A 24439-nucleotide genomic window follows, 5' to 3' on the forward strand; every position below is an offset into this window, starting at 1 on the left:
TGAGAGTCGATTCTTCTTTGCTTCTTTTTTTCTCTTTCGTCCCTTGCGCATATAGTGCAAGGCGAGAGATATATAGAGGCGCATTGTTTCGGGATTCGGAAGGCGTGACGCGGAGTGATCGCTGCTTTCCCTTTCGTTCTCTCTCGCGGATGGTTACGCGGCGAACCCTTTAATTCGCGGATGTAGATTGCCGGCTTACCGTGTGTGTCTTGTACGTATAGGTAGACAAAGTGCGCGCAGTGTTGTTGTTTCGATTTTATATTTCTGTTTTGTTAATCGGTCGGGGGTTTCATCTTTGAGGAAAGTGCGGGAAGAGGTCGGCGCGGGGTTTCGAAGTTTTTAATCGGCGTAATTGGATCGAGCCTGACGTGTTTAACTTCAAAAGTGGCTTTGGCCACTTTTTAATCGAACTATATAGAATAGTCGTCTTCAAATCTCAGTTGAATAAAGCGTTCATCAACAATCCAGTGTAACAAGCCGCTGACAGACTTCCAATCGAATAAAGTATCCACGCGGTTCAGCCACTATTCCAACAGCCGAAACGCACTTACTCACCGCGAGCCGAATTTCGAGCATTTTGTCATGGAAAACTAGTTTTGTACATACGCGCGCTTCGTATGTGCATAATAACTAAATCCACGACATGGCACAATAATCCGTTACGCTTATCGTCGAAAAATCATCGTCCCGCACACACAAGCCAGTACACACGTAATCAAGCTAACGAACCGAATTGTTTGCAGATGCAGTATTCAACTCTGGTCTTGGCGGTGGTGGGCTGCTGCCTGGCCGTGTACGTCAGCGCCGAAGAATCGACGCAGCAGCAGCAGCTGCTCCCGATAACCGAACAGGACGGCGAGACTCACGTCCGGGAGAAGAGGACGTTGTTCCTGAAGAAGAAGCTCCTCGGAGCTGGTCTGCTGGGCTTCGGACTCGGTGCCGTCAAGGGGTCAGTATAAATTTCATATACTACTTTTCTATATCATCATCGCACATCGAAGACGTTCGTTCACTGAATTCGATTCGCACACGCAGCTACAAGCTGGGCTACCACAGCGGACCGCAAGTGCACCACGTGTACCTGGCGCCGCCTCCTCCTCCGGTGAAGTACGTCGAGTACGTCGAGAAGCCAGTTTACGTGCCGCACATCGTGGAGAAACCAGTGTTCAAGCCGGCCCACTTCGACCACTACGAGCCCGCCTGGTCGCAACAGGATCCCTCGCCAGTTTACGGGTTAGTATATACACAGCATTGTGTATGTGTGCCATCGACCCGCTCTGATGCTTGCGTGGCTGTATGTTTGTCCAGCCGCGAGTGCTTAATTGATATTGCATCGGGAAAAGTATCGCCCAGAGGGCTGATCAATTATCCGACGCTCTGTGTATTTTACCGACGGTTACTGTAGCTCGAGTTGCTTGGGGTACGTTGCTTACGTAATTTCGAAAAGGCTCTCTGACGTGGGCTTGGCGGGTACGGACGCTTGTGTTCTTGGTATTACGTTGAATATGCGGTCACCGGCGTCGAAAAATTCCGGAAAAACCTAAGTCGAAAAGCGACACTTTCACTCTTTGCTCGTCTTGTACGTAAGCTCTTACTCGAGGATCAATTATCGGATTATCTCGCTGCATCGAGTGTATTGGTTTGGTGCACACTGATAAAACGATCCTTATCTGACATTTTTCGTAACTTTCGCGTGTGGAGTAATAGGTAAATGACGAACGCAACAGGTATACTCAAAATTTCGCTTTTGTGTTTCAGACCACCATCATCGTGGTAGGTGTGGACGAGGTGGATTCCGGCTTCGACTGATGGACGCTCGAATGTTACGTCGATGAAAACCAAAAGCACTAGGAGATTAAAGTTGTTGTTATGTGTAATTTTTGTTAATACTTTTTTAAATAAAAAAAAATATCGAAACTCAACGCAAGCCTCACTATATACTTCACCCAATTCCCATATTTTATAATGACTTTTTTCTCAAATCGAGTACACAAACATCGCGGAAAACTCCTATAACACGCAAGCGTCACGAAAAGGAAACACATTTAACAGCGTTTTACCTCAACGACCAAACAATGACGAGGCGCTATATTCCTAGAAAAATTATTCCACCGTCGCTAACCACGTAATCGTCCCGGGTTTCCCAATTTCTCTCCTCGCAGGTGTATACACGTATTCGCGACGTTACAACTCGAAGGAAAACAATAATTTCCCCCAAACTCACACGATATCACATGGTTGAGATCTAAATGGAAGGACGGCCCCAGACGACTTCGCGGATGGCTGCGCTCCGCACAAGGCTATAAGGTGACAAACTTCACAATGGCCGTGAAATCCCCGCGTTAGACGACCGGCGCTCTTTTCGGTAAATTTCTTAGCACCTCGCGTTAGGCTCCAGACTGCAGCGCTCGGAGATCCAAAGTGGCCCTCAAGGTTCCAGGCGGCTCGAGTTTGGCTTTGCTGTTAGTATACGATTTTGTGTGTTGATTCGCTCGTTCGCGCTCGTTGGAGCAAAAAGTACTGATTCCGGTGTGCAAAATTTTTCAATAGCTTCAGCTTCCGTGGAATATATCGATCCAAAAGCGAACAAAAGAGATCGATCCTCGAAGCAATTAGAACGACGTTCATCCCTTCATTAAAAGTTAAATCTCCCGCTGTGGGTATACGTCTTAATTCCCGTGTAAATTTCCTTAGAGTTGGAAGAATTTCGCTCTGTTAGAGCAGAGTCTACGGACCACAAATCTATTGTTTGACGTTCCTATCAGTCTCTCTCCGAGCGAATCCTCGGGAATTCTGAACAATGCCAGCTTTCACAACTATCGATGCTCGCGCTATCTCCATCGCCTGTACCTTGTCCTCCGCAGAAATGAAACAGTTTACGTCACGAGTAAGTATATTTAAAATAAAAGTCAGCAAACCTATCGTTAGAAATTTCATAATCGATAACCACATCAAACACAGCAGCAGCGGCGCATTACGTCAAACGGATCCTCCCAGAGCCTCGAGAGATTACGGGAAAAAAGGAGAGCATCAGCGGAAAATCCATCCGTCGCTGAACATACACGCGACTATACATATATCTTATACCCGAGGATGAGCCACATTTCGCGTGTACGAGAGGGCTCGGCCTCGCGTCTCTTGCGCAAAGTATGGGCGCGAACTGGGTACACACACACACACACACATCGCTTCGAGCGTAAATTCATATTTCTAAATAGCTACGCGGCTACCTGCTGCTGCTGCCGCCCTTGAAATAAATTAGGCACATACAGCGAGTTGTCTGGGCTGACGCCTATGGAAATTACAAGAACTCAGGGATATAGGTGTGGTGTACGTACGAGGATGTATACGTACACGCAAATTCCCCTACTCTATTAATAGTCGCTGCAGGTTGAACGATCGCTTTGAAGAAGCACCTTGCGCGCGCGCGCGCGTGTGTGTGTGTGTGTGTGTGTGTGTAGCTGGTGCACAAAACGGCTCCTACTTGTTAGTCACGGGATACTTGCATTTTCTCGGTGAAATATTATGCCTAAAGTCGGGGTAAACGCGCGCGTGAGGGAACTGTATATGGGGAAATTTCGCAAAGCTGAGGGAACGGCCCGAAGCGACAAAACAAGATCATTTTTCTGCCGCTGGTTAAGATTAATGAATGAACGAAGATTTATGATGTATACATATACTTTGTTGTGTTGTTGGGTGGGCTATTGATGGTATCAATTTAATTTCGAGAATTATACTCGATGCTCTTGTATTCTATACGTATACTCGAAAAAATGGTTTCTATAATTAGACGCGACAAGAGCAGGTGGCATAATTGCAGGAAGGAATAAAAAGACTTGGATTTTTAAAACGGCAGTCGTGTTTTCGGCGAAAAATATGTCGCACACTACACAATGGCACTTATAGTAGTCGCACGTATCAGACAGACGATAGATACGATCGATTTGGCTTTCACTTTTTGAAGCTTTTAAATCGTGCCGATGCATTTCTCGACGTGCGCTTTTGTAATTTCTTTTATACGATTAAGCGTATGACAGACGAATATTGTGCAAAAAATAATTGCTTAATAATGATGTCGAGAGTCAATAGAGCGCGTGCATGTTTTAACGCGAACTTCTCATTCACGGAATATCCTCGACGAAGTAAATATTTGAAAACTAATTTAGAGGCGCAGCTAGACGATAAAACTTTATGGATTCAGTAGCAGTCGAGCCGTAATGATTGAATCAATTACGCAGAGATTTGATTTTTCCTGACAGTTCTGTGTAAAGGTTGTTGAACTTGCAGAGCAGTTCCATGAAGGCGTTATTAAATAAATACGATTGTTCAACATCTGTAGAGCAAATCACTTGAAAACTTGAATTTCAACGGTATTTGACGAAATGCAAATCCGACGAAATGAAGTTTCTGTATAACAATATATAATTTACTATAAAATATATAATCCGTCATATATAGATTTAATTTCCATGCATTCCAACTTGATAATTTTTCAGAAGCGTAAATGTTACTTTAATTATACACGCCAAATACACGTATTATACGCAGCAAATGTGATACAGATAAATATTTACGCGCGTATAGTTATATGCATTATTTTAAAGCCATATTTCAAAATGTGATCTATATACAGGTACATCGTAAAATAATATATGACACGCGGCGACAATATACGTACTGAAAATAAACAGCCGTATTAAATTATGAAGCGTAACAATGCATACTCGAACATAATGCAATGGATAAATCATTAAGTTAATCTTATGACTTTCTGAAAAATCGTTGTATTAACAGCTCATCGTGTGATGGGATAAGCCGCACGTGCAGTTTTTGTTTACTTTGCTTATTAGCAGAATATTTTCGAAATTATAAAGCTTATTATGTCTAAATTCTTGTACATTTCATTATCTCGTTGCGTAATTCCTGAATTTGAATAGGATAAATATTATTTTAATAACAATAGTCAAACCAATATTATAATTAGCTACTATTATGTCCCTTTTATCCTGTCAAATGTCAATAAGTTTCATTGTTATATCGTCATGAAGCGAACTCTCTTTTTGAATAACGTATGATTAAATGAAAATCTCTCGAATTAATTAATATCACGATTCACGAAAAGCCATATTTATTCACGATCGACCGCGCTTTCCATAAAATGTATTAAGCGATATATTCTCTTATAATATAATACACTAAAAGCAATAAAATCAATCAATGGGGGCAAACCAACCGATTTATATCAGCAAACAAAATCTCGATGTTTTCGCAAACCAGCAAACAACACCTACAAAACCGAATCCCACACGTTCGAACACCGCGAACCTGCAAACGCGAAGTCAAAGAAAAAGCAACGAATCGAGTGTTAAGCAAGTATACGAAGCTACTTCTTCCCGGCGTCGAAAGTGCAAGTACTCGCTGAGAGATAACAGAAAGCCGCAGCGCAAAGCGTGTCGCGTTTTCAAGGCGTGTCTCTCTCTCTCACACACACACACACGCGCGCGCGTATACGTATTGGGCCAGTCCCTTGTACATACACGCGTTTTTTCGGACCTTCAATCGCGGAGGAAGCGCAAACGTCGAGTGACGGAAGCGCACGAGCGATGACAAGAGGGGGATGCGAAGATGTCTCCGTGCGCGGGGCACAGGTGGGAGGCGTGCAGCCCAAGCTGACGGGCTCATATATAAGTACCGGCTGATCCTGCCGAGGTGTTACAGCCAGAAGTGTGCCACGGTTAGTCGGTTTGGCTCGGCTGTGTATATAGTTTTGCTCGAGTTTGATTTTTCGTACGACGAGGATTTTTCGAAGAGTCCTGCGTGACAATTTGGTCTTGTCTTTGGAGTTTGGTGATTTTTGGAGTTTGGGACGAGGAGGTTCGACGTTGAATTTGCAAGGTAATTGTGAACGTTGATAGTGTTGAGCTTTAATACTTTCTTCATTTTGGAAAAATATCACGTGATTTTGTCGAAAAACAATGTTATTGCGCAATTTTACTTTGAATTTTAAAATTATTCGCGAAAAAACACATACGGGTACATTTGCACGCATGGTTATTTAAGTACACGTTGCATAAAGAGTCGTAAATCACCGAACAATACCAAAGTGTCGTTCGCGGTTGGACTCGCGGTAAAAACAATTTTTATTTTCACCACCACCTGCAGCGTCCAACGTGAAAATTACAATCGTTCGTTATTCTCACTGTTCAAGCGTAAAAAATTTCGTTATAAAAATTCTGCAAAATTTACTCTCCGAAAGCATTTTACGAGCTTCTTCTTTTATTCGAAAACATATATCGACGTCGCGAGGGAATACAGATACGCGTATACGAAGCTCACTTGCGCTTTCCGCGAGTTCGAACACATGCACGCGGCTGTTTCTCGTGATAGCGCTTCATCAGAATTCAAAGACTGATGATTTCCTGTCTCGTGCATAGCAACGCATGGCAACCTGTACAGGCGAACGGAAACGAAGCATCTTTCTAAATTTAGTGTGTTATATCGCGCTCTCGTGTGTTCTTGTTCCAGTTTTCACTGATGCGTTATTAAAATATTCACATCGCGAATTTATTAAATTATTTACAGCGAATTTTAAATCGAGTTGCAAGTCGTCGGTCGAAACTGATGCTTAGCAATTTGTAATGCACACGCAATATGCATCTCCTGAAATTCGAATGAGCTGTCTCTGAAGCTTAAACATTCGAGACGCTTGGAATTCGATTTGAATGCCGAGAAGAAAACGTTAAAGTTTTCTTATCAAAAATAGAACGAAACATAATCAATGTTACACGAACGCATCGTTATCCGCACAGATGAACAGCCACATTATCTCCCTGTTGGTTCTACTCTCGACGGCCATTGTGTTCGCGGAGCTTGCCAAAGCCGATGTCGATATCGAGCAGCAACAGCGGCCCACCAGTCTCGAAGATGTTCACAACGTAGACGAGCTGAGCGAGAGCGTTGCGCCTGTGTCGAGGGACAAGAGGACGCTGTTCCTGAAGAAAAAGCTCCTCGGCGTTGGTGCCGTCGGATTCGGCCTGGGAGTCGGATTGGGAGCGATTAAAGGGTATGAATTATTATTTTGCACATGCGGAAGCTTGCAACATATTTTCAAGCTTAATGATTCATTAATGCGCTTCTCCATTATGGCTTCTGTTCAACGATATTAATTGCGTTAGCGAAGTAGCGCGAAAAATCTGTTGGTACATCATCTGCATATCAAAGTAAATGCTTAGACGAATTAGTAATATGGCACTTACGTCAAAGACACGACGTGTGTGTATAAATATCTTGAATTTCTTTTCCTCGTCTCTCTTCTCGAAATCTTTAAGTCGAGTTAGGATCCTTTGTTTGGTCAGTCCAGCCTTGAGAACTTGCAAATCTGTCTCATGTCCGGGAGATTCGCGACCGGTGAGTAAGAGAGTGTCCTCGGGGATTCTACTTTTTTTTTATTTTTCGCGAGTTCCGGTAAGCTAGCTTCGAAAGATTAGAGACGCGTATCTATAATATATAATTACAACAATATCCATCGATACCTATTTCAACCCTAATCAATATTCATAATCCAATGAATGTTTAAATACAGGTGCATAAACGCGAACTATCGAGTAGAAACGTGACACGCGACCTATACACTTTGCATTATTAATCATACAAATCTATAACAAATTGCGATCATAATCACGCGCTTCGAATCGTTGATTCTCAAAATCGCACAACAAACTCCCTATATATATATATATATATATATGCTATAAGCTGTCAACGACGCGATGCGTAGACACACTCGGCGGCCGCTCGCACGTGTCATTCATCGTCATTCCGTTGCGCCGCTCTCGTCTGGGCGCGCATTACGAATTCCGTGTAATCGCCAGTCTGCAGCCGCACGAAAGAAAGCCCCGCGCGCGCGCACTTTCTTCTTTTATTCTTTTTTCATGAGGCGAAATGAGCCGAGCGCACACGTGTGCCGAGAAACATGTATCTATAGCGACGTGTACGGTGTGTAGTATAGGGCTCCCATGCGAGTTGCCCACTGCGCGCTTTTCACTTTGATTCGGAAAGAAGGTCTCGGCTATTGCTCTGTCTAGGTAAACTCTGGGGGAAGCTGCTGCCGTGTCCTTTGGCTTTTGTTTTTCGTGGCTTATCAACATTTCACGCGATTATATATCCTGAGACGCGAATGAATGTTTTATGCGTTACTACTATGCTCCAAAAGTTTCTCGCATCAATTATTGCGGAAGATAGCTGGGGGACCTAAATATTCGATTCCCACTGGTAACCGGTCCGAGGAGCCTCGCGAAAGCTCCTAAATAAATTCTCGCCGTCTGGTTAATTGCGATAACGAAAATTGCACAATGCTCTTTTACGCATATAACGCCGCACGCGTTTGAACATTATTTATTACCGCGCGCTAAAAGCGTATCCGGGGAAAGCAAGTGTCCTCTGCACTTCATACAAATCAAAGGAGCAAGAGAGACACATAGTCGAGTGTAGATCCGCGTCTGGACACAAAAAAATCGTTGAAAAAGTACTCGAGATACAAAGAAAACGACGATGCGGTGTGTCGCGTATACGTTTCGTGTCGCATAGCGCGCGCGGACGTGTGTGGCGCAACGATACTTTGTTCCGCGGACCTAACGAGACGATGCGTTGCGGCACACACACACGCACGCAGAGGCTAATGCGACGTGCAAACAATTCCGTGCTACTTAGGCTATATCGTCTCGGAACGAGCGCTTCGGATGTTATTTACAGCGGCGAGTGATTATGGCTATACGAGTTTGTTTTTTTTTTTTTTTTTTTTTTTGTTGAAACGATCCGAGAATTTTTTCTAAGCACGTAGAGGCTTGAATGATCGTCGATATAGAAGGTGAACTTTCTTTTTCTAGCTGTGTGCTATACGAGCGAAGCATTTGCGTATGAATGTATAATGCGTTGCCCTTGGTCGTTGCTTATGCGAATTTCTTCTTAAATTTTCATACGTGGATGGAATACTCCTGCAGATACGGCGAGCTATGTTGCTTGTGCTTTTTATTTTATAGGCATGCAGATTGCTTGGTTCGTAATTTTTAACTCGCATAATACTTTGTTGAATAGCGAATGATAATCAGCTTCATTAAACTTCGATTTTAACAACTCTTCAATGGCCTATAGCAGCTTTCGCAGCTACGCAGAAACCCGCGTTTAAAATAAAAAACCCCATACTGATACGTAGATAATTAGCATTTTTTCTCACATAGGTACACGTACGGTCGCGGTGGATACGGTGGATACGGCGGCTACGGAGGCTACGGAGGCTACGGCAGCGGTTACGGCGGCTACGGAGGCTATGGAGGCTACAACGGCTACAGAGGATACAGCGGATACGGGGGTTACGGTGGCTACGGCGCCTACAAGCCCAGCCTCTACAACAAATACAACTCGTACGTAGACAATTATCAGGTTTACACGCAGAGACCGTCCTCGTCGTATTACGTGAATAGGCCGAGCTATTATCAAGGATATAATAGTAACGGGGCTAGTAACGGATGGAAGTATAATAATCAAGGATACGGTAACGGATGGAACTATAATAAGCAAGGATACGGTAACGGATGGAACTCGGCGAACGGCTACGTCAACAATTACCCCAACAATTACGCAAACAGTCAAGCCAATAGCTGGAGCGCCAGTGGTAGTATCGGCCCCATTACGGGTAGCCTATCTACTGCCACTGCGAGCGCGACGGCGAATGCCTATAATAACGGAGGGTAAGATTTGTTTGGCCTGACTACGGTTGACCCTTGATTTTTTGCCAGCTTTTGGTTGCTCTGAACTTTGGATTTGAGAGTTGGAGTTGAAATTAACCGCTTTTTCTTATACGTTATAGGCGATATGATGCTTTGATTTTCTTTTTAAATTGGAAATAATGTCTTCAGTTTATTTTTGTAAACTCCCAGTGACTCGGGATGTACAGCCAGCTTATGATTTTGCAATTAAAACGCCTGGATTCGCTGTAAGGCATGTTGATTCTGGTGGATAATTGTCGCTTCGAATAATTTTCATCTCTTCACGGAAAAAAATGGTTGGTAACAGTAACAAACCGCTTGGCAAAATACGCACCAACTATTTTTTGGTTAACCTTACCAATAACTTGATAAATGTTACCAAAAAAGCAGGTAACCCACCAATTATTTTATTACACTTACCAAGTACTTGGTAAGGTTAACCAAAAAAATAGTTGGTGCGTATTTCGCCAAACGGTTTGTTACTGTTACCAACCATTTTTTTCCGTGTTCCATTGTCGCTTACACTTTGTTAAAGTCGCTAATTAATTATTTATTGAACAGCAAGTAACATATTGTTAAATTTGGTGTTAGAATTATTCTTTAATAAATTGAAGATATTATTCGCACGATTAGTTTTGAAATAATTATTTTCAAATCGATTGTAACTTTTTCAGTTGATTATGGAGATACAAATGAAACAATAATAACAATTTTCATACGTTTGATGATATTAATGCTTACTACAGTACTTCTTATTAACGCCGTAGATAGGTTAAACTAATCTGACTATTTTAATTTATTTTTAGTCATTTCTGCAGCATTTCGTTTACTTCATTACGCTATACCAGGGGTATACACGAATGAATCAATTCTAATAACTATTATTAACATTCATAAACAGCAGCTACATAATGATAATTTTAACTATTTTTCTCGTCCAAAATATCGTGATTGTCACGAGTCTCTAATATATTTCGTTTCTCTCTCTCTCTCTCTTACAGGTATTATTACTAAGATGCCAGCTTCAACGAAAACGTACCTGCGAGAAATTACTACAGAAGAAAATCATGACGAACATCAACGTTCCTAAACCTATATTACGCGGGAAATCAAGATACCTCATGTATCATAGACTATTTTATAACGAAGACTTTTTGTAAATACACAAATATACTATTAATTATAGTTAATGATAAAATGTTTGTCTTTTCTTTTGAACAACTCATCCATTGCAAATTATTTCCACAATCTAATGAATTTTATCGAACGACTATATCAAGAGAAAATGCGAGTATATTTGCCTTTGATAATGCCTCGACTCATTTGCATCCAAATATATCGAATAACGTGCTTATATTATAATTGCAACTATATTCCGAGCAGATTGTCTATTATCATAACTACAATATTCGATAATTCAATCATAACCTATATTGCAAAAAGTTCTCTATAAATATTTACTTCTCACGACATCTATATGCAAGCACATATGAAAAAAACGCCTTAACCATCGATCAAAGGGTTGCGGTTAACTCACCTCTGTGTAGCTCTGCTTACGAGTATTTATAGCCGTAGACGCGACTCCCCACTCGCACTGTACAAACTCGCTATATATATTCTTCCAGCGCCGTCTCTCTTCGCTCGTACGCATTTCATTGCACGACCAGCACGACAATTTTCTCGTGCGTGCGTAAGTCTGTCGGTAACGTACCCGTTGTTGATTTTTAACCGCGAGTATGTCGCAAATTGCCACAAAGAGTGCATTTTAACACATTTCTAAGACGTTTTTATACACGATATACACACCGATACATACTCAGTACTTCAAATCTTCCTTCACGTCGAACCCGAGCAACGAAGTAAAGTCATTCTCGGAATAAACGTCTCCATCAAAGTACAGCACAAACAAACTTCACAAAAATCCACAAAAACAAACCCCGCGTTCGTTCGCTCTCCGCTCTCGGCTCTTCCCGCCTGATGTATACACGCACATATATATCTATATGTATACATCAAGCAAGGGTTCACCGGCTCGCCACCCCTCGACTAGTGGCGCGCGCGTTTCGGCGTCGGCGCTTCAGTTTCCCGCTGTCTCTAGACCCGTGAACTTCGTTGTTCGCTGCTGCAGCAACGCGAGAGAAACGAGCTTCTGTACACAATCCATATAGCCGGTGCGCTTGAAACGTGAGATCGCCCTCTCTCACCGCCTCGTATTATTGGCCCAGCGCCGTTGCCGTCGCGTGCACTGACGAATTTGCGCGTTTCGGAAGAAAGAAGTCGAAAAAACGGTGGCTTTTCCTTCTCTGCTTTCGCGAGATACTTATAGACACTTATATCCGCGCGCGATCGCGATGTGAGCTTCTCGAGTTCGCGCTGCAGCTGGAGAGTTCTTTCGTTTTTTGGTTGGTCCCAGTGTTTTCTTGTCTGTGTGAGTCCACGTTTATATACATCTATAGAGCGAAGAAGAAGGAAGGAAGGGGAGATACTCGGAGAGATACCTCAGAGCCGGCTGTAATAGAGGACGGAGAGCATCGCTGAGGAAAGGTGAGAATACTCTGCTTTTAGAAGCTTTACGGGAGAAAGAGAGAGAGAGAGAGAGATTTAGATTTAGATTTTAGATTTATTAGATTTATTAGATTTATTTGGCGTACAATATGTTGTACGATAAATTGTATACAGCAGGAATAGTAGTACAGCAAAAATGTGTATTGTGATAGTATGATAATGTGAAGATGGGTAGAGAGAGAGAGAGAGAGAGAGAGAGAGAGAGAGAGAGAGAGAGAGAGAGAGAACTATATATGTATAAGACACAATTCTTCTACTTCGCAGAGTTTTTCTCTTCCGCGAATCGCGCGCTTTTCATCTCTTTTTCTCTCCCCCTCCCGCGCGTTTCCTGGAAATGCGCTGCGGACGTGCGATGCTTTTTCACCTTTGCGGGCATGGAAAGGTCGGCCCTTTGCGCGGTGTTAGGTTATATTATGTATTTGCTAATGACTCGAGCTGCTACGTGCAGTATCTATATGCGTTGACGTCTTTGTGTGTCACACCAGGTGTAAACAAAGTATAGGCGGTTTATGGTGACGCGTTTACTCGGATGTCCCTTTTTACGCCCGTATGTATGTACGGCGTATGCAGGGAATATAGAGCATACGTACACAACGTGTGCGTCTCGCTGGACGCAGCGAAGGGAAAAAGAGAGAGAAGCTTTTTTTATTTCGGTCGTTGATGGTTTTTTCTGCGCTATTTTTTTTCATCCTCTTGTCAGTGCGTTGTCGATGCTCATCAGTTGTCGTGTTACAGAAGTCGGATTGCTATTTCCGGCACGGCGTTGTCATTCGCTGTACGATTTAGCAATACTAATGCATTATTCAAGACAACATTGTGTACTTCTTTGTTGTACTTCAGTCGTACTTCAGGAAAGTAAAAGAATGTAGAGAAACAATTTGAATTTCTGCGATACCATTTTAGTCGATAGAAATGAGAAACAAAAGGAGAATAGCTCATTGGAACAGCAACGCCTGTTGCTTGCAGCATTTTCTGAAAAAAATAATAAGATATCAATAACGTATTTGCTTTGAATTCGGCGCATTGTATAACAGATCAGTATTTTCTCTAAAGTCGTTGTTTAAAATGCAAGGTTCATAACCGCACGACTTCACAAAAAAATCAGCATAAATAAGATAAAAGCAACCAGCAAAACAAGAATATCCCAACTCTACGGCAGTTATAACTAACAAAAAACGTCGCGACAAAAGAGAATCTTTAACATATATTAAGCATGTCATCGATTATATTAATGAGAAACACGGACAGAATCTCATCGTGGTCGGCTAGCGTAACCTCAATAAGTCCCTCGCTCTTCTCCTTCACAGCCAAGTATAAAACAAGAGCGATCTTTCTCTCTCCCGTCGCTGCGGTGGAATTTCCTCTACAACCACGACAAGGAGACACAGAGAGAGCTCGGGCGCGAGTAAAGTAGTTCGGGGGCTTGGCAGATTCGATTGAAATCGAATCACTGGAAACTCCGCGGTGGCGGCGGCAGCGAATCGCGTGTTCGCTCGTTTTCTTTCCCTCCTAATTCCTTTTTACCGCTATACCATCTATACTCTATACTCTCCCCAGTCGGCGCATCTATAGATACGCGTAACGCAGCTCTTCTCCCCTTCCGAGTTTCTTTTATTGTTTCCTCGAGGTCGTTGGCTATCTGATTGCGAAACTCCTTTGCGAATAACCGGGAGGAGCGCTCGCGCAGATTGCCGCAGCCGCTCTCGGATAGATATTGAAACATAAAGAGGAAGGCAGCAAGAGGAAGAGGCGCCCCGGCCGGAAAACTTTTTACTTCTTACTCAAACATTGTTTATAAATCGCGCAGACCGCGAAGCTGCGCCGCCGCGCGTCTTCGAGTGTATTAGTTTAACTTTGCTAGCCTCGTCGTCTCTTCGCTCTCCCGTCCTCTCCCCGGTATATTGGGAATTGAGATGCTGTCGCCGCTGCTGCTCATATATAGAGAAAGAAATCTAGTTTTATGCCTTTATTGAAACTAAAAGTCTGTCGCGCCCTTCTTCTCTTCCGCCGCGCTCTTTTATTTCTACGCGCTTTTGCTTACTTCCGTCCTTCTGGCTTTGCTTTATATTTATATTATAGGACGTCGAGCAGGACAAAACTTTTAGCCGAACGAGCTCGAGGCTAAGTGGTCGAGTTGGGTGATTTATTGCCTCGAGTGCAGTAATAATATTAATTATAGTAAAGCGGAGCTGCCGCCGCTGCTTCCAACTTGATTATAGCTATATCTCCAGCCGTTCCGAGAATAGATCACTTCTTCTAAATGAATTCCGATAATTGAGGCTATCGCACTGAGTGAGCATTTATTTACCAAATATATGACGCCTCTGAATCAACGCGATATTTTCAAGACCCAAACTAAAACATTATAGGCTAATCAACATTCTTGAAACGCCGGACGCCCCTCCTCAAATCTAAAGTAAGAAAAAGGGTGGGGACTCGCTCATGATTATTTTTGGATCGCGAGAGATTCGCAAGGCAAAAGCCATAAGACGCACGCTAGGAACATTTGAATAGCAATTATTTCACGAAAATGTTATAGCATTGTACAATAAATAAACTTAATTTAATGGAGTGCCGATAAGACAATTGTAAAGTTAAAAGAGAGCAACGAACTGCCAACCGATTTGATATTGAATACTTGGCATTAATCGAATAATAAATTAAAGTATCGAATTTCGCGGTCAAAGCAAAAAACGGGAAAAACAATATACAATAAATTATTAAAGAAAGGCAGTCTCGCAGATACGCATCGATTGCCTGCACTTTAAATGCAAAATGAACTCCAAATACATAACTGCGCAGCTTTGTAAAACGTTATGTTACAGACAAAATATAACGCGAACGTGGCAGCCGATATTGGTTTTGATAACGACGGGAGCGACTGGCTTGACCAATGGCTTAGCGCGTGGCTGCAAAATTTATTGTGCTACTGCATCAGGTATCATATCTCCCCCTTCCTTTCTGCCGGCGTATTTTTATCGATGAGCTAACTTGCACACTCGCTCACCCTATTCTCCCTAGCTCAATTTTCAATTAAAATTTTAAGCAAAACGTGCGCGTGCATGTAACGAATTTATTCTGCATTTTCATCGTTATACTTTATGACGCAACGCGTCAACCTACCAAACAGTATTCGGATATAAACTAGCTGTATTACAGCGAGATTTGAGCTGCCGCTACTGTTATAACGCTTCGGATCATAAATTTTTGCCGAACGTTGCGGTGCAGTGAATTATATGCTCGTATAGGTATGCGTGTTTGTTTTCCATGCTTTCGTCGCTTATATTTTCCACATTGCTTTGCTTTTCGACTCTTGCAGTTTGGCATATAACGAGCAGATTTGTTTACTTAAAATTGTTTTTTTTTATGTCATTAGCACTCGTAATTGTGTATGGATTGACGAAATTCAAAACAAAGCTGTAATTCATCGAAAAAACAAATAGGTTCCTCGCTTGATTTCCAAAAAATTCCAACTAAGCATTAATGCTAATAGCGAAGAATAGCTGACTGTAAAGAAAAAAAAAGTTGGAATCGATTTAACCTAGTTCCTCTTAATGAACGCGACGATAGAAGCATCGACGCATAATGGATCCACTCCTCCCTAACGAAAGAGAAAAGTTAGTAGCGAATGCTAATAAATTTGTGTAAAGCGCAAGCAGCGAGCTTGATGCAAACATTGACTTGTTCCCTAACGCAATCAAGCCACATTGTTCTAATGAAGTAAAGCGTTCGCGCACTCGATGCAAATTTAACGAAATCGTCCGGCTAACGAAAAGTAAGTTAAACGCGGGGTAAGGGAGGGGGCTGCGACGGTGAAAAGGTGTTAGTGACAACCTCCTCATCAACTGGCTCTTTCTTCCCTTTTTGGCCTCCGCAAATTGCAAAATCTACTTTCTCTTTTTTAATACCCGCATTCACGGCCAAAACCAGTTTCACTTTTATCCTGCCGGAAATTAATTCCGTACGCAAGAGCGATCACTCAAGCTCGGGAGTTCCCTCCCTTTTTCCCTCTGTCCCGTCGTCTCTCCCTCCTCCTCCTCTCGTGGCGGTGATCTTAATATCCAAGTGTTTTGCCGGGCTTGAAAACTCGCGGCGATGATGAAACGTTCTCTTTAACGTGATATATCGCTGTCTCTTGGTCCCATTTTTATACAGTTTTTTAGCTTAATTTTGATAATAGTTATTAGTCGCGAGCTTGAATCAAGATTGTCGGAAACAATTAATCGTGGTTTTATTTCCGATTGATGGGCGATATCGATGGAGACAGACTGCAACGCAATATGTATGATACGATAATACGATACAAAATTATTGAAATCCATGAAATGTTGGAACCTTAGTTGATACAATAATTTATTTAAAATCAAAGCTCAATCGTATACAACACAAAAAGCTTACGAAATTAAGGATTTTCTTAGATAATTGATTGCTTAAGGCGGATCAACATCAGCGCACATATAGGACGAGGCCTCGCGCATTCACTCAAAGGGAGGCAAATCCCCAGTGAGACGTGTGTGGCGTAGGTACAGCAGGCGAATCAGAAAGGAGCGAGGAACGCGCAGAATGTTGACCGCAAGCTCGCGCGAGCGAGTGAGCGACAACAAATCGGAAGCGCGAAACTAGAATTCATAGGTCGTGTCGTGTCCTCCGGTCTCTTTGCTCGCGGAAATTCGGGCGGAAGGTAGCGCAGCTGGGCCGTGCGGCGCCCCGTGAAATTTCGACGATTTGCTTTGCACGCTCGATGGAAGGCTATTTGAATCCGATTTGAATTTTGAGTGTCGCGCGTTCTCTCTCTGCAGTGTCTCCCCTAGTCTCCGCATACCCCCTATCTGCTAATGACAAAGCGCATGCGTCAGGAAAATCATGCGTATACCTGTCTTGCTGTTGCTGAGGAGCATGAGAAGGAAGCCTTTTCGCCAGCTCAATGTGTATGGATACGTATATCCACGTACTATATAATATTATATAATATAGAGAGAGGGAACTCTGCAGCCGCGGATATTGCCTCTGACCCCGTGGCCATATCGTACAGGTGCTATATCCACAAGATTGCGTGATGCGCATTTGAAATCGCCTCAAGTTTCCCGCGGGACATCGGACCGTAGGGGGGAGAGCTTCGATGATATTAGAAAGACGATACTTGAGAATGAATTGCGCGTAACTCCTTCGATGCCTTCATCCTACACCTACGTGATATCAGCGACTCTGATCTGATGATGCTACAATAGTCGTCCCGCAAGGCTACCTCTGAATTTGAATATTCGCAAACTGTGTTGTAACATAAATAATCTTTTTAATAAAGATACTCGGTCCGCGGCAGCGCCACAAGCGGCGGTTTTACGAACCACCTCTCTATCTTGCATCATGACTGCTGTAAATAAGACGTTTGAAATTTTATTCAATTTTCTCCAGATGCCGGGTGAAACACGATTGAGGCACCTGCTGTTGCTCGGGATTCTGCTGTGCTTTTCCGAGCTTACGGGCTCGGCGAGAGCACAGTGCGGTCCAGCCGCAGCGGAACAGAGCAGGCTGGAGCGGCAGAACAAGCTGGCCATGTACAAGGTCACCCTGAAGACCTACTGGTCGAGAGCACGATTCCCAAGGCACTACCCGGAGTGGAGGCCGCAAGCTCAGTTCGGCAAGTTAGTCGGTGAGTACTTTCTTTATCATAGCGTTATTTATTAAATACATACTATAATATTCTGTAGATTGCGTAAAAAAATGATTCGCACTGTAATTAAACTTTTACATGAACTCTCATAAAATTATTGTTAACGTTACACTACAAAAATTAAAATATTTTCTTGTTATTCAACTCTGGCTATTTATACAAGTACTAAAGAGATGTGGGCACTTTGATGCTGAATTTATGTTTTCGCCATCGGAATTTTTATCGTTTCATGGTATATTCTTTGTAAATTTCTGGGAAAGCATCGTAATCATAAGAAGAAGAAAACACCAGTGAGACAGGAATAGAAATTCACACGTGATTTAACTTTGAGATCATTTCACATCGCTATATTTTTAAAATGCAAATTTTTAAAATGTATTTTACTAGTGAAGTATGGCCAGGTAACTTGTGATATTTCAATTAAAGAGTTCATACATCAATAATTCATTATACTCGAGAGAACGGAAATTTTATTCTCCAAGCCTGAGAGAGTGCAGCCTACAGTGCATATTCGTGAGATACTAGAGTTCCGCGAAACTGTGAGCGTTAAGCTTCACTTTACGTGCTCAAGCACGGATAACTGCAAAGTGCAATGAATTTCATATAATTTTTATGAATATGGAAGCTCGGGGAGGAGAGAAGTGCACACTCTGAGTTAGCTTCAATTAAAATGTTGTAACAAGCATGACAGCAAACCCGAACTTTGCGAGCAACATTTACATTTGAAATGTGTCAAAAAGCTATACTTTCTATTTTTATTTCGTGTGCAATAGTGCAGCGAAATCACAACTGCATTTCCTTTTGTCACTCGTTATTTACCCCCACAATCATACTGAGGCTTGTCTAGTGCAAAAGTAGAATACCCCTCGTTCTTTTTCTCTCTTCGCGGAGCTCTTCGCAGTTCCAGAGTGATCCACTCCTACACGCGCGCTATCTGTTTTTCCGCGCTCGTGCGGAGAATGTTACAGCCCGTCAGTCGCAGCCCGATAAAATCCCACGACTCACCCCCTTTCTGCCCTCTTCCAGTGGTGTAATCTAGGTCAAGCCGAGAGCGAATCCGCGAGAAAACTTATTACCGTAGAGAAGATAAGGCAAAACTGCCATAATCGTGTATACAGCTCCGCTGCGCGCGCCGGAGAAGCAAGGCGATTGAAAAATGTATATCTCGCGGCTTTCGGCTTTCAATAACGCCGTCGTCATGCGGCAACGACGACTGAATACTACACTACGTCGAGGCCATCGTTCGCTTTGCATCCAAAGAACTACTCGATGAAGCGGAAGGAAAAGAGGAAGAGGAAAGTATGCATAGAACTCGAATATTTCAATCCAGCGAATGAAGCACGCCCGGACGTCGTCGTCTTTTCGCTACTGACATGCATATGCGCGTAGGTATATGCCTGGCCGATTCGAGAATCGCCTCTCGATGAAATATAAGAGCCCGCGAAAGAGAGAGCAACTGGGACGCCGCAGCAAAACGGGCGGAAGAAACGCGGCCTGCTGATATGCGCCAGCCTCGCGATATTTGTCTGCTGATACGTCAGATCGGTCGATCAAAAATTTATATCTTCGAAACTTTTCGAGGAGCTCGCGGATTTTATATATGCCAGGCTCTGCGGTTTTTTGGGATTAAGAATCGTACGAGAGTAGACGAATAATCCACGAAAAGGAGGAAGAATACGCACTGAAGGCGAAAATCAATTCGTTGAAAGAGAAGAGAGAGAGAGAGAGAGAGAGAGAGAGAGAGAGAGAGAGAGAGAGAGAGAGAGAGAGAGAGAGAGAGAGAGAGAGAGAGAGAGAGAGAGGACAGCGGCAAACAGCGCGACGGACGTGCTGAATTCGCGAGCTACTGCGGAAAAATCGAATTGATGCTCCAGAGAGGGAGAGCCGTACGCTTGAAGTAGTCCGGAGAGCGAGCGAGCGGACTTTTATCGAATGCGGGGGATGGTTATTGCGCGCGGCAATACGAACGTCAAATCAGAGGAGAATATGATAGATTCGCGCTGTCACGAATATAAGAGCGCTCGGTGAATGTGGACTAAAAATGGCTAGTTTGCTTTTATTGTTCGCGATTCCGCTTTTCATCATCTCGCTCTACTCCTACTACTACTATCCGTCTTCGTTAACTCGACTTGCCGAGTGGAATACGTCTCGTTTTCCAAAAGCGGGTTTTCTCAAACGCAGTCAACAGAGGACGGAATTAATTCGGTAAATGTAGCGAAGGATCCGCTCGAGAGAGAACGAATGATGTCCAAGCAGTGCCGCAGGTATTTCGCCCGGAGTAATTCCTCGCTGCTAAATAAACGTAAACGCGAGCGAGCTAGCGCAAGAGAGGGAGAGAGAGTACGGGAGACGTGGAAACGCATTCGAATGCATTATCGTCATCGTGCTTGTGTTGTTGACGCCTGCGGTCGCCATCCCCCGAATGCGCTGTCTGCGTACTAGAATAGACAGAGCTATCCCGCGTGTACATGGAAAGAGGCGAAACGTTACTGTGCACACCTCTAGCGCTTTAACTGTCTGGACATAATGGGCTGTGTTTTTTTTTAATTGAAGCGACTGATACGTTCTGGTGAGCGAGAATGAGTTTTGCGAAATTGGTTGGTGGAATATAGATGAACGTTTATTATGAATTCGTCGGGAAACATCGTTAAAAATCTTATCGTTTCATCGTTCACTAGAAATTTGATATCCTAAAAAGAGGCACTAGGACGCTTGACTAATTAATTAGAATTAACGCTTGATTCAAATCAAACTAGCGCTCGACACTATTAAATGTTTCCATATAACTGTATTGAAGTCGCCTATTCTATATACTAAATTGAGCGCAGTCGCAACGGAAATATAAGTGATTTAATCAACAAGAATCTCGTTTTATGAAATTTCCTGTTTTACTTAATTTTATCTCAATAAAAATACACACGCAATCCCGCAACTGCAGAAACATAATATATTCTATTATCCAATTATCATTCAAGTCGGTGCATGTTATAAGGTATCTGAAATAGCAACGGCGCTCTAATCAAAGTCAAACGAAGCAACGGCAGGGCGCCATTAAACCCAAAATCCCTGATTAAAGCAGCCAGTAATTTTCTCCAGAAACAATTAAACGCATCAATTCGGGACTCATTAGTTTTCTTACACATCATCGCGCGCGTAGCCGTGGCACATATCACGGCGACCACAGAGCGCCAGAAATAGTCGATGAGAGAGAGAGAGAGAGAGAGAGAGAGAGAGAGAGAGAGAGAGAGAGCCCACTATGTAATGAATGAAAGAGTGTGTAGGGCTCATTCCAACGAGAGCAATCGCCGATCGTTCGAGGCAAAACGAGCAGAGCAAGCGAAGAGTAGGCGGTGCAGATGCGCCAGTTTCCCTTTCGCATCTTCTTCTTCTTGGCCCCAGAAAAAGAGAGCTGCACACGCAAGAGGTCAAATTTAAGAGCGTCCCGAGGTTGAAATAGGACAAACGAGAGCTCGGAGAGAGGAGAAAACAGAAGAAAACGAGCGTGCGAGCGAAAATAAGAGACGGGAGACAGCGACGACGAACGGTAGAAGAGAGAGATGGGGGGAAATTGGGAGTTTATTATTAGAGATGCGCAGCGACGTTCAAATGAATGAGCGTGCAAGCTTTGGGTAGCTGCTTTCTAAAATCTCACCGCCGACTTGGCTGGAATTTTCGTCGCTCTTCTCCTTTTTTCCTGCGTATACGCTTGTTGTGGCAATGCTCGTCTTCGGCTGTAAAAACAACTGCGTAAATTAAATAGATTGATGGTCATATTTATATTTTCTAGTCGGAGCAATCCATGTGTACAGATTTAATGGCAAAGAATTTAGTGTATAAAGGAGCTCAGCCTGTTGCGGATTGAAGAAGAATCTATTAGTACAAATAAAATTGATAAGATAAAGAAATATTGTTACAAAGAATAATTAGTTGCCCTTTTATCTAGTATATTGTTGCTGTATAGGATTGATATATACGTTCACCATAATAGTGTGCACTTAATACAATCAATCATGATGAATTTTCAGATTTCAGCATTACTATTGCAGTGCAGCCATTAACCGATCAAATTTTTCGATTCATCAGATCAACCAATCTATTTTCGGGTTCAATTTTCCGCTACCACTTACAAAACGAGGAACCCTGTATAGACACCTAATGATAGGGTAATGTCTCCAAAACGAAGTTTTTGTATTACTGTAGACGATGAATTTGGAATCTCCAATATTATATGCAAATCTCTATTGCCATACCAGAGTCATAAAAGATTGAATTCGTGAGTTATTAAAAACGAGCTTTCAATTGAATTAAATTCCATTCATATCCATGCTTGTCCTAATAAAATGAAGCAAATGGTTATTTCATGGCTCTTTTTATAGCCGTTGCAGTGCGATCTGACTGAGAATTGAAATACACCTAACACGAATGTTGAAGACACTCGACTCTTGTCTCATTTACCACTACTTCTCTCACATCAAAATCAAAGCGCAGCATTGGCCTCGTATAGAAATTTGTTTTCGACGAATTTCCCCTGGCCTCCCGGCGTGCGGCGCGAGCAAGCATCCGTTTTTACGACATAACGAGGCTTGCGAGGCAGCACCCTCTTCCTCAACTGCTACACTTCCGGCCTCCATTTGCCGGAGCACATTTATTAGGGTCTGGGATAGCTCGTTAGAATCCTAACGGCGAAATCTCTCTCTCACTCGCTAGCCTAGACGCGAAAGCTTTCGGCGCGTCGTTTTGACTCTCAGTCTCTTTACTCCTCATATATTTCTACCGACTTTTCTGCGCCTTCTCCTCACTTTTCTCGTCTCGTTACCGTTGCTCGTCGGTAGGATCCTCTGGCGTGCTTTATTTCCTCTTCTTTAGTTTTTCTTTGAGTTCTTTACTCGTTATCTGACATAGACTGATAAAAAAATTTGTTTACATCATACGGTATTCCTCTATCTTTCGAACATGGCGGATCAAAGCTGAAATTCCTATAATTTGATATGACTACACGTAAGGAATGGAAATATTTTGTGTGACTTGTACTTCGCGGGAACTACAACAGCGTCGCTATGTCGTAGTTTTTCTTTCTTTTTAAGCACACGCAGAGGTTTTGTTCGAAACAGTCTTGCGCTATACCGTCTATTTTCGTTTGGTCGCGTGTATGTACTTTCCGGCGCGTATATGCTCTCGCATATACAGTCATAGTCTCTTTCTCTCCGCTCCCCCTTTCAGACATCGCCTTTGCTTCTTACGAATGCAAATTAGGTTGCTAGACTGCCAACCTTACCTCCCCCGAGATTTCCCGAGGAATCTTAACGACCGACGCTGTCGCAAACTGTGCGCCGACGCTATACGAGACGCTTGTTCTCTCTCTCTCTCTCTCTCTCTCTCTCTCTCTCTCCTCCTCTTCTTCCTATCGTCTTTTTCCCTCTGTCTCTCCCTCCAGCCGAAGGAAAACGCTGTCGTGTCTCAAGAGCAGCAGCCGAGGCAGATTGTATCTTTCCCCGAAAGTTTACCTCTTATTAAAAAAGAAAAAAGAATGAAAGAAAGCGGAAGAAAATAAGGGAAGAGGAAGGGGGAAGGTAGAGAGAGAGAGAGGAGGAAGGAAATTTATAGTGAATTTCGCGCTCAAGCGGGAGAACGAGCTCCGGTGCGCGGCAACTCATTTCTTCAAAAGAATGGCTGCGTTCTGGTCGCTCGCGCGCGTTTTTTTCCGACTCTGTTCGCGCAAGAGGCAGCGACGGACCAAAGTTTTTACTCGTTTTAATTAGAACGAAGTTTGCCAGCGGGTCCAAGCTTTTCTACAGTTGTTTGCGCGGAAAAATTATGGATGCGAGATATTTCAGAGTGACGCGATGTGTATTAGCAATAACTATAGTCAGCTTATAACAGGAGGCGCGAGTAAGAAATCTCGGGAAATTATTTTTCTGCTTTTTTACTTGGAAGCAGAATATAAATAAAATTTTAATTAAATTTGCATATAAAATGTGTGTCTAACAAAATAACGTACGAATTTCTCATTATTGAAATTCCGTGGATAAAAATATGAACAAATTTGAAGGCGTTTAATTTCAATGTTTATCTGTTCAAAAATGATTAAAACAGACTGTAAATTCAATGAAATGCGCGCAACTGGTATTCCGAATATGTATTTCTGTAATGAATTTATAACAAAAAATCAATCAAAGAGCAAAATCAGAATTTTCGTGTTTGTTTATAAGAGTTAAATAATTCGCGTCAGTAATAAAGAATAAAATCGCGTACGCCTGTAAAGGAAATGATGCAAAAGCTAGGTGAAGGCAGCAACACATAAGATGCTGCGAGGTCGAGAGAGTTGGCGCAGCAGCAGCAGCAGCACAAGTAGTAAGAGGTGGGGATAGGTGAGCCTCGAACATAAACACCTCGGCTCTTCCTTCCTTTCCCCTTTTCTCTTGGGTCGCCAGTCGTCGTC

At 42.9% G+C, this 24439-nt stretch overlaps 3 protein-coding genes and 1 long non-coding RNA gene across 7 annotated transcripts in view; 3 read left to right on the top strand and 1 right to left on the bottom strand.

Annotated features, from left to right (window-relative positions):
* Positions 1–1922, top strand: part of LOC100117552 — a 2567-nt gene extending 645 nt beyond the window's left edge. Inside the window, exons 2-4 of one of the 2 annotated variants that reach the window (XM_031931344.1) lie at positions 744–949; positions 1036–1233; positions 1759–1922. In XM_031931344.1, coding sequence (XP_031787204.1) covers positions 744–949; positions 1036–1233; positions 1759–1777 — 423 coding nt within the window. In that variant the 3' untranslated portion in view covers positions 1778–1922. Of the gene's footprint in view, positions 1–8; positions 950–1035; positions 1234–1758 lie in introns of those variants that run through there. The other variant, XM_031931343.2, reaches the window with a different exon arrangement.
* Positions 1–11694, bottom strand: part of LOC116417593 — a 15990-nt gene extending 4296 nt beyond the window's left edge. The window contains exons 1-2 of the long non-coding RNA XR_004227844.1: positions 11581–11694; positions 11302–11460 (exon numbers count right to left, since the gene is read on the bottom strand). This is a non-coding gene — a long non-coding RNA (uncharacterized LOC116417593). The remainder of the gene's footprint in view (positions 1–11301; positions 11461–11580) is intronic.
* Positions 5686–10962, top strand: LOC100116525 (prisilkin-39). Of its 2 annotated transcripts, none has more exons than XM_001600819.5 (4): positions 5686–5895; positions 6810–7063; positions 9237–9746; positions 10766–10962. In XM_001600819.5, exons 2-4 carry the CDS (start codon positions 6810–6812, stop codon positions 10776–10778), a joined length of 777 nt encoding a protein of 258 aa, XP_001600869.2. In that variant the 5' UTR covers positions 5686–5895; the 3' UTR covers positions 10779–10962. The 2 variants fall into 2 exon arrangements, with proteins under 2 accessions (XP_001600869.2, XP_008203236.1); XM_008205014.3 differs by having other exon boundaries at positions 5693–5895; positions 9237–9419.
* A 138-nt stretch (positions 11695–11832) lies between the features above and the next one.
* The window catches only part of LOC100120223, a 121617-nt gene continuing 109010 nt past the window's right edge, over positions 11833–24439 (top strand). Inside the window, exons 1-2 of one of the 2 annotated variants that reach the window (XM_031931340.2) lie at positions 11833–12308; positions 17742–17979. In XM_031931340.2, the coding sequence (XP_031787200.1) occupies positions 17742–17979 (238 nt within the window). In that variant the 5' untranslated portion in view covers positions 11833–12308. The remainder of the gene's footprint in view (positions 12309–17741; positions 17980–24439) is intronic. The other variant, XM_031931339.2, reaches the window with a different exon arrangement.

This window comes from Nasonia vitripennis, chromosome 5 (genome assembly GCF_009193385.2).
Source record: "Nasonia vitripennis strain AsymCx chromosome 5, Nvit_psr_1.1, whole genome shotgun sequence".
Classification (NCBI taxonomy): domain Eukaryota; kingdom Metazoa; phylum Arthropoda; class Insecta; order Hymenoptera; family Pteromalidae; genus Nasonia; species Nasonia vitripennis.